The sequence below is a fragment of the Lemur catta genome, chromosome 8 (assembly GCF_020740605.2).
Source record: "Lemur catta isolate mLemCat1 chromosome 8, mLemCat1.pri, whole genome shotgun sequence".
In the NCBI taxonomy this organism is placed as follows: domain Eukaryota; kingdom Metazoa; phylum Chordata; class Mammalia; order Primates; family Lemuridae; genus Lemur; species Lemur catta.
In genome coordinates this window covers 73,331,450-73,349,935 of record NC_059135.1, presented here as the reverse complement: position 1 = coordinate 73,349,935, position 18,486 = coordinate 73,331,450, and the positions used below count along the sequence as shown (strand labels likewise).

The 18,486-nt window shown below is 36.3% G+C and overlaps 1 protein-coding gene across 6 annotated transcripts in view; it reads left to right on the top strand.

Moving 5' to 3' along the window:
- Positions 1 to 18,486, top strand: part of MBD5 (methyl-CpG binding domain protein 5) — a 125,297-nt gene that overhangs the window by 90,638 nt on the left and 16,173 nt on the right. For 3 of the 6 annotated variants that reach the window (XM_045559490.1, XM_045559488.1, XM_045559489.1), the window contains exons 7-9: positions 4,959 to 5,984; positions 7,572 to 7,780; positions 11,259 to 12,467. In XM_045559490.1, coding sequence (XP_045415446.1) covers positions 4,959 to 5,984; positions 7,572 to 7,780; positions 11,259 to 12,467 — 2,444 coding nt within the window. Of the gene's footprint in view, positions 1 to 4,958; positions 5,985 to 7,571; positions 7,781 to 11,258; positions 12,468 to 12,567; positions 12,592 to 18,486 lie in introns of those variants that run through there. The other 3 variants (XM_045559493.1, XM_045559492.1, XM_045559491.1) reach the window with 2 other exon arrangements.

Genomic DNA, 18,486 nt, shown 5'->3' with positions numbered 1-18,486 from the left:
TTGAAAAGGTAGACATTACCTTTGTTTTGAAAAGCAGTTTAAAAAATGAGACAGATAAAACATCTCAAGAATTGAATTAATAATATTAGGAAAATATTCTTAAAAAATTTAGTGATGCTATTTTATATACACACACATTGTATACACATATATATTATAAATTATAAGTGTGTGCAGACTACTGTTTATATCCAGAAATCTACCCCACCGGGCAAGCTGCCACTGTTGCTTCCTCATTGGACTAGACAGTCTCAATCTCTGGGTGACTAGGCATGTGATCTTACACCAGCTAGGTTTATTTGGGTGGCTTTCCAGTGTTCTCTCCTACTCTTTAAAAGCAACAGAGACAATGAGAAAAACATTATGCCAGTTCATTGTCCTGCTGGCTGGTGTGGAATAATCATTTTTTCCAATTACAGTACTTCTTCAGCTTACTAACTTGTTCCAAGCTCCTAGCTGCATTGTGGTTATTTACTGCTAAACATCTAATGAATGATTTGCTTTTTAAAAAAGTCAGCAATGGCCCCTTTTATTAGATTAAGCACAAAACATCTTGGCCACAAAAAACAAAACAAACAAACAAAAAACCCCAGCTTTGACAAAACACTTTTCCCCCCATGCTTCAACGGACCATAAAGTTTTTCTGCAGACCTATGAAATAGGTTCACCAGATAGTGCCTTTTCAAGATCAGTTGGTTCAGAAATAAGCAATCTCCAAATTTCCCTCCAGCTATTCAAATTCACACAAATTCAGGTCTGCTTTAAATAACTACAAGCATTAATGGTGACTTTAAGAACTCAGAGTACTTTGGGGTGGATCTTTCCTTCTATAAGGTGATTTTAACTACTTAAAATATCTAGAAGCCTTCTGAGGTAACTTGTCATCTTCCAGCCATCTCCTTTCCAGTGTCCCTTACCTCCTGGCATCGGACCAATATACTAGAGATTTAGTTTTCCTGTTCTCCACATAAGCACCCACACACAGCATCAAATTATCTGACCTCTAAAAGCTGAGTGCAAGTTTTATGATCTTTTTAATAGATTTGTTCAACCAACAAACCGTTTTTGAATACCAACCATGTGTCAGAGACTGTGTTAGGTCTTGGAAATACAAAGGGAAGTAAGAAATGATTCTTGCCTTTAATGGTTTAGAAGGATGATTTCAAATTTCTTCACTGCTTATCTACGGCAGCAGGTTTGACCATGGCTAGGGGGAGCTGGGAGCTTGGGAAAACAGCTCACAATATTTTTCAGTCATATTTTCTTTGTTTTGGGGAAACACAGGACTCTTCATTACCTTTCATTCACCTTATTATCGCCTTGTCTTTTTTGAAAATGACTTTGCTTCTACTGAGAAGCCCTTTTTATCTCCTTTTCATCTCTCAAATCCCAGATCAAATGTTACCACTTGTGTAGTTTTCCCTGACACCTTCAGTTTTATAATTGTGTCCTTGTTATATACCTGTTACAGGTCTTAACATATTGCATTATAGTTATACTAGCTAGTATGTGAAAAGAGATTTAAAATTCGCTAGTTCATAATAAGCCCTACATAAGTATATATTTGAGAGAAGAAAAAGAAAGACAGGGAGATTTCTGTGTTTATCACTTTGCCTAAACTCCAAGTTCCTGCAGGAAAAAGCCAGGTTGGGGTTTTTTTATTTTAAATTTATAGCACCATTTCTATCTTACTGTCCAGCAGAGTATACCTGTTTGTTGCATTGGTTTGTTGAAAATTAGAGAAAGTAAAAAAATACGTCTTGATTCACATATTACCCTTAGTGGTCTTCACCACTTCCTTGTTGGTAAGATAAAAATACACCCAGAGTAACTATACTTTCTCTAATATAATTCTACAAGAATATTTAGATAGAGAGCTTTTAAAAATAATGCTCTCCCCAAATGGCTACTTCCTTGAATCATAAATATGTATACTTCTCTGTTGTAAATTAAAGATAAAAAAATAATAATAACCTCTAAGGAAAACCTTCTTCTACAAAGCCTTGCTGTGTACATGGTAGAGTATTTTGAAAATGTGCTTTGCCTATGGTTAGAGAAATGGAGATCTCTACATTTAAATATGCCATTATTATTTAACAGATAGGAAAAATTGCCAGATAGTGATTGCTCGTAAATAAGACTCTTTATTAGCTCATTTAAAAAGATGGTTTCCAAATGCAAATAATTCACAGTACCTATTTATGGAAATAGCAAGACTTCAGAAGCAATGAAATGTTTAAGGTGTTGATTGTTTTTGTGTAACAAATCTGAATTAATATTTAAAGAATTGTATACCATAGAGCCACTTCAGCATTTGGTATGTCTTCTTACCCTACTCTTTGTGAACACAGTCATAATTTCATGGTAATATTTCATAAATATTTATCTATTTTCAGAGAGAGGTTTTTTTTTTTAATCTGATTCTTTAAATGAAACACAGAAAACTTAAAAAAAAAAAAGCAGACCATGACAGCTGGCAAAAATTACAAATCCTTGCTACAAAGATATTCTCTCAGGTGTGTTGGATGTGCTGATTTATACTTACCATTACCATAGCACCACTACTGTGACCACTAATGTCAATAATAATGATAATTCCTCTTATTTGTGTAAACTTGCACACATTACAAACCTTTCACTTACCTATTTTTGATCCTCACAACAATCATGGCATTTTTTCTAAGGAAAAAATTCAAAGGTAGCAAAGTATATGCAGAAACATGTTCATCACTATGTTATATATAATGATGAAAAATCAAAATAAAAATGCCAAACTTTATCAGAATGGTTCAATAAATATGGTCAATACATATTGTACACCATTAAAAACACAAATACAAAGTCTGTGTATCAAAACAGAAAATTCTTGTGTTTTTCTATTAAGTGAAGTCAAAAAGAATATAAAATTATACTGGTACTCCTGGAAACATTTCTGTGTATTTATTTGAACAAAGCCCCAATGGTAACATGGTCAAATGTAAAGTTGGTTATGATGGCATAGCATAGCAGTAAAATGTTTGAATTATTTTAGATTTTCAGTGACACTGGTATTGTTCATTATACCATATACATGTTTAATATTTTAAAATAAAATTAAATCCATATACTTTTTTTTTTTGAGTCAGGGTCTCTCTCTGTTGCCTCAGCTAGAGTGCAGTGTCATCAGCAAAACTCACAGCAACCTCAAACTCCTGGGCTGAATTGATCTTCCTGCCTCAGCTTCCCAAGTAGCTGGGACTACAGGCGTGCACCACCACACCCAGCTAATTTTTCTATTTTTAGTAGAGATGGGGTCTCGCTGTGTTGCTCAGGCTGATCTGGAACTCCTGGCTTCAAGTGATCCTCCTATCTCGGCCTACCAAAGTGCTAGGATTATAGGCGTGAGCCACCACCGCACCGAGCTAAATGCATATATTTATAATAATGATAAGATATCTGTCAAATGCATGTATTACGTGAAACAATGCCTCTCTACAGGGAAAGACCTTTTACAAAAAAGTGGTTGTATGTTCCTTTTCAATAGAATATGATTCTCACCCTTCCTGCCCCACCCCTGGCGTGTCTGGATCAACGGGGTGATTTCAAAGAACACTATTGCCCAGGCTGTATCCCAAGAGATGAGTTTTCAACTGGTCTGGGTTGGGGCCCAGGTATTGGTTTGTTTTTGTTTTTAATTTCTCCAGATAATTCTAGTGTACAACTTGGGTTGAGAACCAGTAATGCAATTATAAATAAGTAAAGTTTTATATTTTCAAATATTAAATTCCCCGAATTTTCATCTCTAGTGTGAGACTTTCAAGAATAAGAATACAATTTGGGTAAAAACTGGTTTAATTTAAGGAACCATAAGTATAAAATATATACAATCAGAATGGCAAAGATTATTATTATTTTTATTCATTGTTAAAAATAATGATAAAATGGAGTATTGGTGAGAGAAATGAGCACTGTAATACACTGTTTACAGGAATGTAAATTGAATATGTGTTGATCATCTTTGCTGAAGGGTAGTTTGACAATATGTATTTAAAGGTTTTAAAATATATAAACTCTTTTGTCCCTGTAATTCCACTTTCAAGAATTTATCCTTAGAAAACAATTAGGCAAACTGGCAAAGATATGCTAATAAGTCTGTTTATTATAGTGTTGCTTACAATAGTACGTGTTGCTTACAATAGTAAAATATTGTAAATAAGCAAAATATCCATGACTGTGGGTTGATTAAATTATGATCTATCCCTACATAATACTATAAAATGGTTCTATAGCTATATATAAGTTAGCATGGAAAGAGTCACAATATATTGATAAATGGAGAAATTTACAATATAGCATTATATCAAGATTGTATTTTTGTTTAAAAATATATGTAATATGTGTGTGTAGATATATGTAAATATATGTGTCTGCATATGTACATACGTGCAGGTGAGGAAAACTCTGAAAACTATACACTTAAATATTGATAATTATCTCCATAGGTACTTTTATTTTCTGCTTTATAGTTTCATGTGCATTCTAATATTGTGGGGCTTTTTATTCCACTAAAAGCAAGTACTATTTTTATAAATAAAGACCAAAAACTTTTTTAAAAATGAAAAAAAATATTTATTTTGAAAAATGAAACTTTGTTACTTTTATCTTTGCAAATGAACTACAACACAGATTCTCCCATCTTCACCTTCTCTAGCTATGAAAAACAAGCTCTTTGGTAGTTACCAACAGCTATTTCTTAATATGCTGAATTTCTTCAATACATTTGGTTTTTAAGTAGGTTAGGAGGTATAAATTTAAACTTAAATCCCATTAACTTAGATGTCAAATCATCTCTGATTACAATTAATTTGGTTACAGTCAATGAATGTACCGTGTACCAAATAAACTGAAATGTATCTTAATGAATTTTAATGGCTAGCTTGCTTAATTTCCATAATTAATGACTTTTTTTTTCATTTTAGGAGGTTCAGGACCATCATCTTCCATAGCCATAGCAGGCACCAACCACCCTGCCATCACAAAGACAACGTCTGTTCTTCAAGATGGCGTCATAGTCACCACCGCAGCTGGAAACCCACTGCAGAGTCAGCTGCCCATTGGGAGTGATTTTCCTTTTGTTGGCCAGGAGCACGCACTTCATTTTCCATCCAACAGCACTTCAAACAACCATCTTCCACACCCCTTGAACCCCAGCCTCCTCAGTTCTCTACCTATCTCTTTGCCAGTGAATCAACAGCATCTCCTAAACCAGAATCTATTAAATATCCTCCAGCCTTCAGCAGGAGAAGGCAAGTCTGAGATCAACTTCCACCCTTTAGGTTTTCTCAACCCGAATGTAAACGCTGCTTTAGCTTTTCTCTCCAGTGACATGGATGGGCAGGTATTACAGCCTGTTCACTTTCAGCTCTTAGCAGCCCTGCTTCAGAACCAAGCCCCGGCAGCTGCCATGCTTCCCCTGCCATCTTTCAATCTGACCATCTCAGATCTTTTGCAACAGCAAAATACCCCTTTACCCTCATTAACACAGATGACAGCCCCACCAGACCATTTGCCAAGCAATCAGTCAGACAACAGCCGAGCTGAGACCCTTTTAACCAGCCCCCTGGGGAACCCTTTACCAAGCTTTGCAGGCAGTGACACTACTTTTAACCCCCTGTTCCTCCCAGCTGTCACTGGGGCCTCAGGATTAATGGCCTTGAATCCCCAGCTGTTGGGAGGTGTCCTGAACTCGGCATCGGCCAACTCTGCTAATCATCCAGAGGTTTCCATAGCAACCTCCTCCCAGGCAACCACTACCACAACCACTACATCATCAGCAGTGGCAGCACTGACTGTCTCAACACTTGGTGGGACAGCAGTGGTGTCAATGGCAGAAACATTGCTGAATATATCTAATAATGCTGGGAATACACCTGGTCCAGCTAAACTCAACAGTAACTCTGTGGTGCCACAGCTACTTAACCCTCTACTGGGGACAGGTCTGCTTGGTAAGTTACATTTTTTCACAAATTTTTACGAAAGAAACGTTTTTCTAATTCTATTTTCTCCTTTTTAAAAACTCCATTTTGTCACACTATTTTTAAAAATGTTTTTGTTATGTCACAGCTTGCTTAAGGAACTAAATATAACAACACCCACATACAACCATAGTTATACAAACATGAAAATGACTTTCTCCTTTTCCCCTGTGCTAGCAATACTAAATATCATTTTAATCTGCTTTCTCTTCTAATTCTGATGCCACCTAAACCTAACCTACTCATCATTTCTTAACCCAAGTAGAGTCTTATTTTTCAAATAATAAAGCACAGGTACATCTTAAAAATAACTTTTATTTGAATTTTAGTTGGTGTGGCATCACAGGGTTAGTATGAGCAGCTGCACCGTGGATGGAAACAGTTTGAGAAAGTGTTTTCCAGGTGAACCTTAAATAAATAAAACTAAATGCTTGTCCAGCAAAATAAGAAACAAGGTGTAAAAACACTTAAAGCTAAAGTTTGCCCAAGCTCAAGGAAACAGACAGCCCCTCTAGCTGCTGCTATATTTCCTCAGAAAGTATTGCTCTTTTAGACCTTTGTGGCTTAAAAACAGAGTCCTTCATATAGATTATCCTGTCACAAAAAAGTTGGCAAATAATGCCAAGTATATTTAACTGATAGATGCAGGTAACTATAATATAGTTATAGTTCAGGAATGGTGTTCATAAAGTCTGGAAACATAGGAGGATATACATGATGTTGTCAAAGTCATCTTCAATATGTAAAAAATAATTTTTAATTTATGTATTTAGATTTTATGGACACCTTTATAATATACTGTAATTAGTTCTTTTTGTCATTGAAATCACTGGAGTTAAATAACCTAAAAAGCATTACAGATTTAGATGCTTCAAGTTATAGGACAATTTTTATGACATGGTCCTCAAGATACTGTCAGAGTAATTTCAAGACAATTTTGAATTTTGAATATAAATTTAGTTATTAATTAATCTTATTGATTATATAATACTTATTTTTAATGATTATTACAATGAATTCTTTTGTGTTGTTAGCTTTTTTTACAATTTTAATTTTAGGTGACCAACCTTTAGCTCCAAAACACAATGCATATTTCTAAACCAAATCTCTGATTTTATTTGTTGGTATTTGTTGATGATCATGGCTTGAGGACTAAATTTTTTAAACAAGGCCTGATCAGGCCCACTCATTTTAATCATTTGGTCAAATATAATTGCTAAAACATTTTAGGATTAATTTTAGGTACTCTAACAAAAATAGATTCAAGGAATCATATAACACTAAAGCTCAGTATATAAAGATTTGTTAATGGATAGAACAAGGACTACATAGCCTTTCCATGCTATAAAACCAAAAACCTAATTATGCAAGATAAAACTAAATAATAAAGATATTATTTCCTTACCAGTTAGTAAGACTTTGAGGAGAAAAAAAAGAAAATAATTACCCAATCAGGTCTAGCTATTAGTTTTTGTTTCAGGAATTGTCAGGTACAAAGAGAGGCATAGAATCTCTGAAGAATCATATTGACTTATATTTTATGTTTTCAAACTGTAGGTGATATGTCATCAATAAACAATACTTTGAATAACCATCAACTGACTCATCTACAGTCGCTGTTAAACAACAATCAGATGTTTCCTCCAAATCAGCAACAGCAGCAACTTCTCCAGGGGTACCAGAACCTCCAGGCATTCCAAGGGCAGTCCACAATTCCTTGCCCAGCTAACAATAACCCCATGGCTTGTCTGTTTCAGAACTTTCAGGTACTCTCCTTCCCCGGGTCATGTTAGAAGAAAACAATGTCTGGGTTTGTTTGAGCACTTAATTTGGGGAATGGGCGAAAAAAGTAGGTTATGTGCCATTTCACCTCTATTATACTGTTATTTCTCTATCATGAATATTGTTAAATATTCCAGTCTTTTGTGTGAAGTTTATTTTATTTTGTCTGAAGCACCTCAGTAGTTCTTTTGGAGCTGTTAGTAAAAACGGATAATGTGACCCTCTTAAACCTTTTTGTCATTTCTCATTGCTTTCGTGATTGAGACCCACAGCCTTAACATGCCTGCCCGGCCCTCCTCTCCAGCCCCAGCTCCCACCACTCTCCCCTTGGCTTCAGCCATATGGTCTTTCTTTAGTTCTTCAAAGTGACTAAGTTCCTGGCAGATTAGGGAGCTAGATGAGAAGAGTAACACTAAATAAATATAAGAAGAAAAGATGGAACGTTTTTGAAAATAACCTTGGGGTAAAGAAAGCGCTTTGAGCACAGCACAAAACCAAAGATGCCAAAAGGAAAAGAAGTAACAGAGTTGAATACCTAAAACTTTTAAATCTCATTGACAAGGATATTCTAAACAAAGTTAAAGACAAATGGCATCCTGGTAGAAAATACTTGCATAATACATACCAAATAATTACTTCCTATAAATATAAAAAGAACTCCTACAAATCTGGAAGAAAATGCCAAATTGATTAGAATAATGAGCAATAGATGAACAGACAATTCATAGAAAGGGAAAGATTGTTAATAAACGTAGGAAAAGAATAATCAGAGTTACACAAATTATAACACGAATGTGTCCATCAGATTGATGATACACGTGGCTGACAAGGGTGCAGAAAATGGGATCTCTCAGCTTGTTGGTCTGTTTGTATGCTGATTCAATCCTTTGGGAGCATAATTTGATGGTATATCAGATTTTTAAGTATAAATACCTTCTAACCCAGAAGTTCAACTTCTGTGTATCTATTTTAGAAAAATCTTCAAATGTGAACAAAAGAACACATATCAAAACATTCATTACAACATGATTTGTAGTGTCAAAAATTATGAACCACTTATAAATCTTGGTGAGGAAGCTCATGAAAAAAATTTTTGAACCATTTAAGTATCCAACAACAGGGAAATAGTAAAATATGTTATATGGTACACTATATCCATCTTCCTAGCAGTTTAAAAGATTAGGTCAACTTATATTATCTAATATGGAAAAATCTGTAAGACTTTAAGACTCCACTGCTAAAGTATTGTAGAACAGTACTACAGTACAATCCCATTCATGGTGAAAGAAAGAAAGGAGACAGAGGAAGGAAGGAAGGGCAGAAGGGAAACTAACTATACACCTACACACTTTAATGTATTAAAAAGTGTCTAAAAGGATGCACTCCAGCACTGGTTACTTCTGAGAAAGGAAATGGGATTGGAATGGGGTGGGAAAGTGTGGGTTTTGGGTGGAGAGTAGTGATGAAGAAAAACTTTATTTTTTTTGACAATGATAAAATATTTATATATCTCTTATGTAAAAAAATAATTTGAAAAAAAAGAAGTGCCCAACCATGTCACCGAGAAAACAAGATAAAGCATGAAGAGAATCCATTAGATTTAGCAATTAAGACGTCACCAGTGACTTGGCAGAATGCAGTTTTGGTGGAGTGCTGGGAGCAGGAGCCAGGCTTCAAGGGATGGAACAATGAATGGGAGGTTAGGAATTAAGGAGTGTAGATTAAATAAATGGATTTTAGCTGCTTTTGTCACACATACAAAAAAAGTAACTATGTGAGATGATAGGTATGTTAATTTGATTCACTGTAGTAACCATTTTACTATCTATGTGAATCTTATAAAACCATGTTGTTAATCTCAAATACACACAACGAAATTTATTTTTTAAAAAACTTAACTATGAAGACATAAGAGAAATAGGGCAGTGCCCAGAGGTGGTGTTAGGTTGAATGCAAACTTTTAATATATGGAAGCCATGCACATATCATCTGCTAAAGGAGAGAGTGAAAAAAGGGGAAGAGATTGACCATAAAGAAGAGAAGCGGTAATAGATGAGGCAAGATCCCTGAGGAGCGAGTTGAGATCCAGAGCATAAATGGGGGGCTTACGCTCAGAGAGCAGAAGGGGCCCTCTTACACTGGGAAGCAGGAAAGGATTTAGGATAGGTATAGTTGTGGAGAAGTGTGTACTGACAAGAGCAGGGAGTATCAGAGCATAAGAAATCATGAGAATTCTTACCCGATGTGCTCCATTTTCTCTGTTAAGTAAGGTCATCTACTAAGAATAGTGCAGGAGATGGCTTGAGGAAATAAATGAAGATTTGAATAGTTGTGGAGAATGACAGTGATATCTAACTAGAAGACCACAGGATTGTAGGCAGGAGTAAGCCCCCAGCTGAGGGTGGAAGCCATAAATTCCTCTAGACAAATATTTAGCATCCTCACTGTCAATACAGATGAGGCAGGAAATTGACTTGACCCCAGATTGGGATTTTATCTGGTAGGTGTAAAGAAGAGAATAATAGCAAGAGAGAGGTTGATGTGTGCTGATGGATCCCAGGTTCCTGTTTAGTAGGGAGAGATGTAAAGACAGAAAGGGAGTGATCACCAGGTGGAAAATCCAAAGTATCAAGGGTCAGGAGTACTAATTCTTAGATGGGGTTGGTGAAATCAGAATAAACTTGGGCACTTTTTCAAACTGCCTTCATCCTTCCTGTACTGAAATTTTGATATGCTCCCCTGGTAGGCATTCCTGCCTTTACCACTTCCCAGTGGAGAATCACTTCTATAGAGAGCCATTGTCACTGTTGACAGCATGGGGATGTCCCTTAGACTGTAGCCTGATAAAGCTGAGGAGCAGGTATTACTACCCCATGTGAAGACTTCAAAATTATGGTGTCATATTATTGTTAAAAAAGGAATATATATATTTTTATTTTTTATATTGTATTTCGCTTAGTTAAGTAGAAACATCAGTGAGTTAGAAATCATTTTCAAAATCTAGTTTTCTTTGTAATTTGAACAGTGCTGATTTGGTTATCTGTGACTTGACTTTCTCTTCGAATCCTAAGTTGCAAAGACCTGTAATGACACTAAATAAGTGGAGTCATCACCTGAGAACATTTTGTGTCCAACCACCTCAAGTTTAATTTTTGTAGAGAATGTTTAGTAATGATAATTATTTTAAAAAGTCTTCTGAATGATTTTAACCAAAGAAACAGTGCCCGAATATAATCAAGACATAAGCTTTTCTATACAGTGACTTTTTATTTCAGTTTTGAGTCTCATTCTTTGTATTTCCTTCCTTGTTATGTCTGTTTGTCTTTGGCACTTAATCTTAGCCAAAAGGCCAAGAAGCGATTATCTGTCTGTCTTTGGGAAATCTTAAAATTATGGTCTTTCTCTTTGAGGCCTTTAAAATTATTTCCCTTTCTCTCACTGCTTCCTGTCTATTTCTTTAAGGTGAGAATGCAAGAAGATGCAGCTCTCCTAAACAAAAGAATAAGCACTCAGCCGGGGCTCACAGCACTTCCTGAGAATCCAAACGCTACACTTCCACCTTTCCAAGATACACCTTGTGAGTTGCAACCAAGGATTGACCCATCTCTTGGTCAGCAGGTGAAGGATGGCCTTGTTGTGGGTGGCCAAGGCGATGCTTCTGTGGATGCCATTTACAAAGCAGTTGTGGATGCAGCCAGCAAAGGAATGCAGGTTGTCATCACCACTGCAGTCAACAGTACAACTCAGATCAGCCCCATTCCAGCTCTGAGTGCCATGAGTGCCTTCACTGCCTCAATTGGTGACCCATTAAATCTCTCCAGTGCTGTCAGTGCGGTCATTCATGGACGAAACATGGGAGGTGTGGATCATGATGGTAGGCTGAGGAATGCAAGAGGGGCTCGGCTGCCCAAGAATCTAGACCATGGGAAAACCTCAAATGAAGGAGATGGGTTTGAGTATTTCAAGTCAGCAAGTTGCCACACGTCCAAAAAACAGTGGGACGGGGAACAAAGCCCCCGAGGGGAGCGAAACAGGTGGAAGTATGAGGAATTTTTAGATCATCCAGGCCATATCCACAACAGTCCTTGTCATGAAAGGTCCAACAATGTCTCTACACTGCCATTTCTGCCTGGGGAACAGCACCCAATACTGTTACCACCAAGAAACTGTCAAGGGGATAAAATTCTGGAGGAAAATTTCAGGTATAATAACTACAAAAGAACTATGATGAGTTTTAAGGAGAGACTAGAGAACACTGTGGAAAGATGTGCACACATTAATGGGAATAGACCTCGACAGAGTCGGGGATTTGGAGAGCTGCTAAGCACTGCAAAGCAAGACCTGGTCCTAGAGGAGCAGTCTCCAAGTTCCTCAAATAGTTTGGAAAGTTCTCTGGTCAAAGACTACATCCATTACAATGGAGACTTTAATGCCAAAAGCATTAATGGGTGTGTGCCTAGCCCTTCAGACGCTAAAAGCATTAGTAGTGAAGATGACCTAAGGAATCCAGACTCCCCCTCTTCAAATGAGTTGATACATTATAGACCAAGGACGTTCAATGTTGGTGACTTGGTCTGGGGCCAAATCAAAGGACTGACTTCCTGGCCTGGAAAATTAGTAAGAGAAGACGACGTTCACAATTCATGTCAACAAAGCCCCGAGGAAGGGAAGGTATACCAATCTTTATCCATTGTCAAATACTAACCTTTGTTCAGATATCAATTATTGTTTTTTGTTATCATCACTTTGGATTCTTTGGATTTGAAATTAGGATTCTCCATGACTGATTGAGGTCTCACAAGCTTCTGGAGCATAAAATGAAGAGGGGATGGTTATAGTCACCAAAATGTCATATCGACAAGGGGTGAGTTATGAAGCATTTATAGATCACACTAGGGCTCAGGGTGGCTCTGAGCCAGGAACCAGATTTCCAGAATTTTGTCAACTCTGCCTTCCTTCTCTGCATTTACCTAATTCTTCATTCCATACACAGAGGAGGAAGGCAAGTGTCAATGACTAGGGAAAAAAATCTGGTAGCCATTGGAGGTCCAGGAGCATGGCAGAGTAGGGTCCTCCCAGGCAACTGGAAGTACCAGGGGACAGTGTCTCTTCCATGTGCTTGCATGTGACACACAGAGCTGGGGAGGGGGTAAAATCTGGGTGGAGTTGCAGCCTTTTCTGGAAGCAGCAGGTAATGTCTGAGTTAACAATGGTGTCTCCTTTCAGGAAAATTCTAGGCCTTTATAACATATGGAAATGTTTAACCCCATAGTCTGGTTCTACTTAACACAATCTGATCATATAAATTAAATGAAAACTTCTCCATGAAACTACCATTCAATTTAAAAGAAATTAGTAGGGGTCTTCTGAGCTTCCCCTGCCCCCTCTTATAAATGGTAAAATTGGCTCACTAAGCAAGAAACACACAGACTGTTTAAAGTAGATAGAAAAATTTATATCTGACCAGGAAGAGATAATTATGCACATTCCCCTATATGGGGAAGAAGCATATGATTTTTCATCTTCTTAGGTAATAAAAGTTACTCTTACAGGTATATATTATTCTCTTAAAGAGTATATTGTATAAAGCTATTTCAACTCTGCTCAAACTTTCACTGGCACTTAGGTTTAATGGCAGGAAACCAAAAGCATTTTTGCCAACACAATAAAAGGATTGTCTTTCTCCAAACGACCAGGAGGTCCTTAAACCTTGCTTATATTGCCTAATATATACTTGTCAGGGTATACTCTGGGCATAATGTTTCTATGTTTGATAAGAAAATGAATTCCATACTCCTACTCACAAAACATTTTATTCTCTATATTCTCTGAGACCAGACAAACATTCTTTAGTTTGATAAACCTAAATATTCTTGACAGTTTATTCAAGCAATAATTAGAAACAGCAAAAGTGGGCTTTTATGATATAAATGGAACTGCTACAAATACAAGATCTAGACATTGAACTGTTTTACAATCTCTGTGCAAACGAACCAAGTCTTTTTTATGTGCCATTTTACAAAAAGCTTAACTAAAGAAAAGATTATGGCCTCCCTTCTCCGGAAACATTCTTCCTGTCCTAAATGCTGTGTCTAAATATCTTTTTATGTCCTTAGGAGAATAAAGGCATGTATTTTTAACACATTTCACATTAAACAATGATCTGAATTTTCTGATTAATCTGTGTTTGAAATCTCCTGAGATTGAGTTATTCACTGATGTTAGGGGAGATATACTTTAAAAAAAAATCATCTCAGAGTCCAAAAAACATTTATTTTGCTTCATTTAAATAAGCAAAGTGGTATTTATTCACTACAAAATCATAGTGTTTTTAAAATCCAGATTCTTCTTCCTTATTTTAGGCAATAGATGAATTCCTAATAGGGAGCAAATAATTGTTTCCATAAATTCAAATATTCTTTCTCCCATTGGTTGACATTGTAATTTTGCATTCTCAAGAAAAACCTTAATATCAAGATACACTAAAAGGATTCTTAGTTATTCAGAAAACATAATTTAAAGCACACATTTAGAAGTGAAAAACTGAAAACATGTAATGAAGTATTAATGATAATACATGCAACATTTATCCATCATTAAAAAGCAAGGTATAACAGCATTAAGAGCTCTAAGCCCCTTAACATTTTTAAAAACCTCTGGTCCTTTCAGGACTCACCTCACTTTTGCACATAAAAACACAAAGCACTACTTCATAAACACCCTTTTTTCTCTGATAGTTCATAAAACAAAGAACTTCCTCATACCTTATTTAATGATGCCCAGTGAGCCAGAGTGCTCATTTCATAATACCAGAAAAGGTGAAATTTCAAACACAGGTCTGTCTGACTCCAAGCCAACTACCTGGTATACTGGTAACCTTAGTTCATCAAGAAAAACATTAAACTATGTTTAATTTCTGTATAAGACAATGAGCACGATCTTTTCCAGAAAGATCTCTAGTAAAACATTTTTAAAAATGTTTACTCTTATTCAGGTGAACCAATTATGGTGTAAATTTTATTTCCATAGAACCCCTTAATGCTCAGCAATGTTGGATAAATAAAGCCTTGTACATTAATAACCAGACTTCTGCTTTTAAAAAGATAAGCAGTGACTTAGGTTCCCTTCTATATGGTGTGGCAATGCCTAACATTACAAGTCTAGAGAGAAAGACAGAAACTAACCCCATAAACAATTTGTTTATTATAGTAAAACCTTATTAATTCTACCTTGTTGATGTGGACTGTGGGATCATTTCCCACAGTGTTTATCTTTGTAGTGTCTCATATGAAAAGATTTACCAAATAATTTTTGTACATGTCATCAAACCTTCTTAGCCTTTCAGCTTTTATCCTATTTCTGTGTCCACCAAAGTAAATTAATCCAAGATTCTGTCAGATCCCACCAGATAAAATCCACGTTAACTCAAGTTTTAGAATAGACTTATTATGCCCCTCCATCCCACAACCTATCATTTATTATTTTCAATTACGGTCTTTGTTCTCAGAAAGCCACTTCAAATTCTTTTTGGAAACAGGGCCAAGTAGAAAATATAAATAATTAATTGACAGGATCGCAGATTACTATTTCAAAGCAAGCTGGGCGCCTCTCCTGTTTTCAGGTGGCATGAGTCATCTCTGATATCAGAGAGGCCAATGCTGGGACCGGAGCACTGATATTTGCCAAGGGCTGAGACCTCCACCTTGTCCATAAGTTAATGTTTTAGCAGACCCTGTTGGTCATGACAGTAAATGACTAGGTCAACTTATGATTTTAGAAAGGCATTTTGTAATAGAATTACTGGTCTGTATTAGGAATGTTCAGTAGTTTCTGAGATGATTTCCTGAAAAGTATGATTTCTTGACATCAAATACTATGTGAACACGGTCTACAGAGAAATAAGGAGAAAGCAGGATGTGGCATGGGTTTTGGGCACTTGGATGTGAGCCTAATCCTAGCTCTGCCAGTTACCTAAGTGGTCCTGGGTAGGTATATTAAGCTCCCAGAAGCTGCAGTCTCCTCACTTCTCAAGTGAGAATATTAATTTCTACTCAGAAAGATGTTTTAAGAATTAAATGAGATACCACAGATCGATTATCTAGCATACCAAAGAGGCTCAGTAAATATTCGCCTCCTGGTCTCTGTTCTCTATGTTAGACAATCTTATTCATTTGGATTCCACCATTATAGAGTTGTGGTAATTTGACCTTCATTATTGTTTACCTATGCATCATCCATGTGTAAAGGATTGACTAACCAGGGTTGAGGGTAAAAGGATTATAAGGAATATATTCAATGAATAAAGTAGTTCATAACTATTTTTATGATCTTCAGCATATAATGTACAAATTGGCATATCTGATTGTAAGTTAATATTAAAGCACTGAGTTTGTTGAGTGAACTTGAAAGCCCCTCTTCCCCCAATGTTTCTAAAAATATCAACTCAAACTTTCTTCCTCTACTTTCCTACCTAACCCCCCTCCACACACATACAACAATATTTATTAGTAGAGATGTTTTTAACAGTCTGTGAAGAGTTGGGCTGAATTGCCTACATGTATTACTGTCCTAATTTTGAAGTTATGTGACAGCACTGGAGATTATTATGTGCCTTGTATTATACCATTCAGGAAGTGCTTACTAGTATGTTTTTTCCCTTGGTTAACAGTTTGTAATGAAGTGCATTCTGGGAGATAGCTCTTGTTCTAAATCAATAGTGCAGGTTTCTCTCCGAACCATATACCCCTTATCCTTTGTGGTTCAAGTGCAAGGATAAGACCTCAGTGCTGTGCTCTGGAACATAGTCATGGCCAGAGAGCTGCACTTCCAGCTCTTGGCATAGCGTTGGGGAATTCTTGGAAAGGGAAATGGCTACCCCTGGCTTTATATCTATATGCCTTAATGTGCAAACATTTTTAAGCCTATGTGACTATGGGGGAAAATGGTTATTTTTATGTACTTATTTTAATAATTATTTAAAAATAGGGAAAATGCTGTTGTTTTCTAAAATTTATTTCATAATTGTCATCTGTCATCTTTGATTTTACATTAACTAGCCTAAAAGTGTTGCCTCTCAAGCAATAATAATCAGAAATAAATTTTTTTTCCTGCATAGATTTTTTTCCTCTTTTTGAACATTGTCCCATTGGTCTTCATATTTCATTACTCTTACTTTTGATGTGTATTCCAACCCAAGCCAAATTTAAGAAAGGACTTTTTACTAGACCTGCACCAAAATGTTTCTTTTCAATGAAACACTTGTTGCTGGGCAGGTACAGAGACAGCTCCTCATTACTGAGAAAAGTTCTGCCTCTCCATGCAACATCACCTGAGTAAATGAAGACATGTTTTTAAAATCGTCGGTGTGGAGGGTGCTCCCTCTTTGGAATCACACTTCTATTTTTTTCCACGTAGTTATATTTGTCAGGCAGAGATAAAAATAGCTCTCTGAGTAGTCATTCAAAGCTGACAAAACTCATCATTATTAAAACTCATCACCAAATTTATTTGGGGGCAATACACTTTCTGTATGTCGGTTCAGCATCACACGCACACGTGTTTTGACAGTGTGGAGCCTGAGCAGAGACAGCTTGCCTTGCATTCTGTGGGTGTGTAACTTAAGAAGTTGAGCCTGGTGACTGACTTTAGGAGGTGCACCCTCCAGTAATGTTTAAACATTTTACTCTGAAGAACATTCTTTCTGTGCTTGATTATCAGTGTTAGCTGTCTGCATTCTTTGGTACTATAATTCTCTGTCGACAGTGTTCTTTGTGTATTCACTTTGCCTCTTCTATTTTCTTAACTACTGTTGAAAACGAATCCTTTTCTCTGTACCGCAATATTCGCAATATTTGGGCTACATTTTGGCTGGTGGTGTGACAGGGGCAATCAGTACCCCGCCAGCACCAGCATCTCCTGGAAAAGGGAGCAAAATAGTTTTTGAAAAGTAATAAGAAAGATAAAATCCAGGCTAACAAAGTCAGTTCCTGATCAGAATTTGAAAGATAATAAAGATGAAGAACTGGATAAGACCAAAAATGTGAATATCAAGGAAAAGACTAACCTAAGTAAAAAGACTAGTGAGTTGTGAAATATTGTGAACTTTTTTTTCCTGAGATTAAAGAGGGATGGGAAGCCTGTCTCCATTCACACAGGTAGCTGAGCCCCAACACAGAGTTCGTGCACTTGTAGATACTATTTTCACACAGAAAGTGGCAAATGGAATCTCACGTCTGTGGCAAATACATGCTTCTGCGATATGAGCTTTTAAACAGTTTCCTTAGAAATACAAGTTTATCCAAAATATTTAGTTCTATTTACGTGTTGTGGATTGGTATGCAATTTGTTGTCACATTTAGAGTAGATTTACCCCCGTCCTGTAGTTTTCTAGCATTTAAAAACACTGCTATCCAAAGTTAAGAGGAAACCAAAAAAAAAAAAAAAAAAGTCTCAGATGGTGCCACTGACTAAAATTGTAATAATAGGAATTGGTTAGTTCATTTGCAAAAATTACGGTTCATTTAAGGGAATGATTAGTACTTTTCCATGAGTACTGTTGTACTGTTGTTGGAAAATTAGGTTCATTCTTTCTGTCACAGGTGAATCAGCTTTTTACCCTAAATTATTTATTGTCATTAATTCCCATTCTTTAAAAAGTATTAAAATATTGCAATTAAGTTAGGATTTTTTC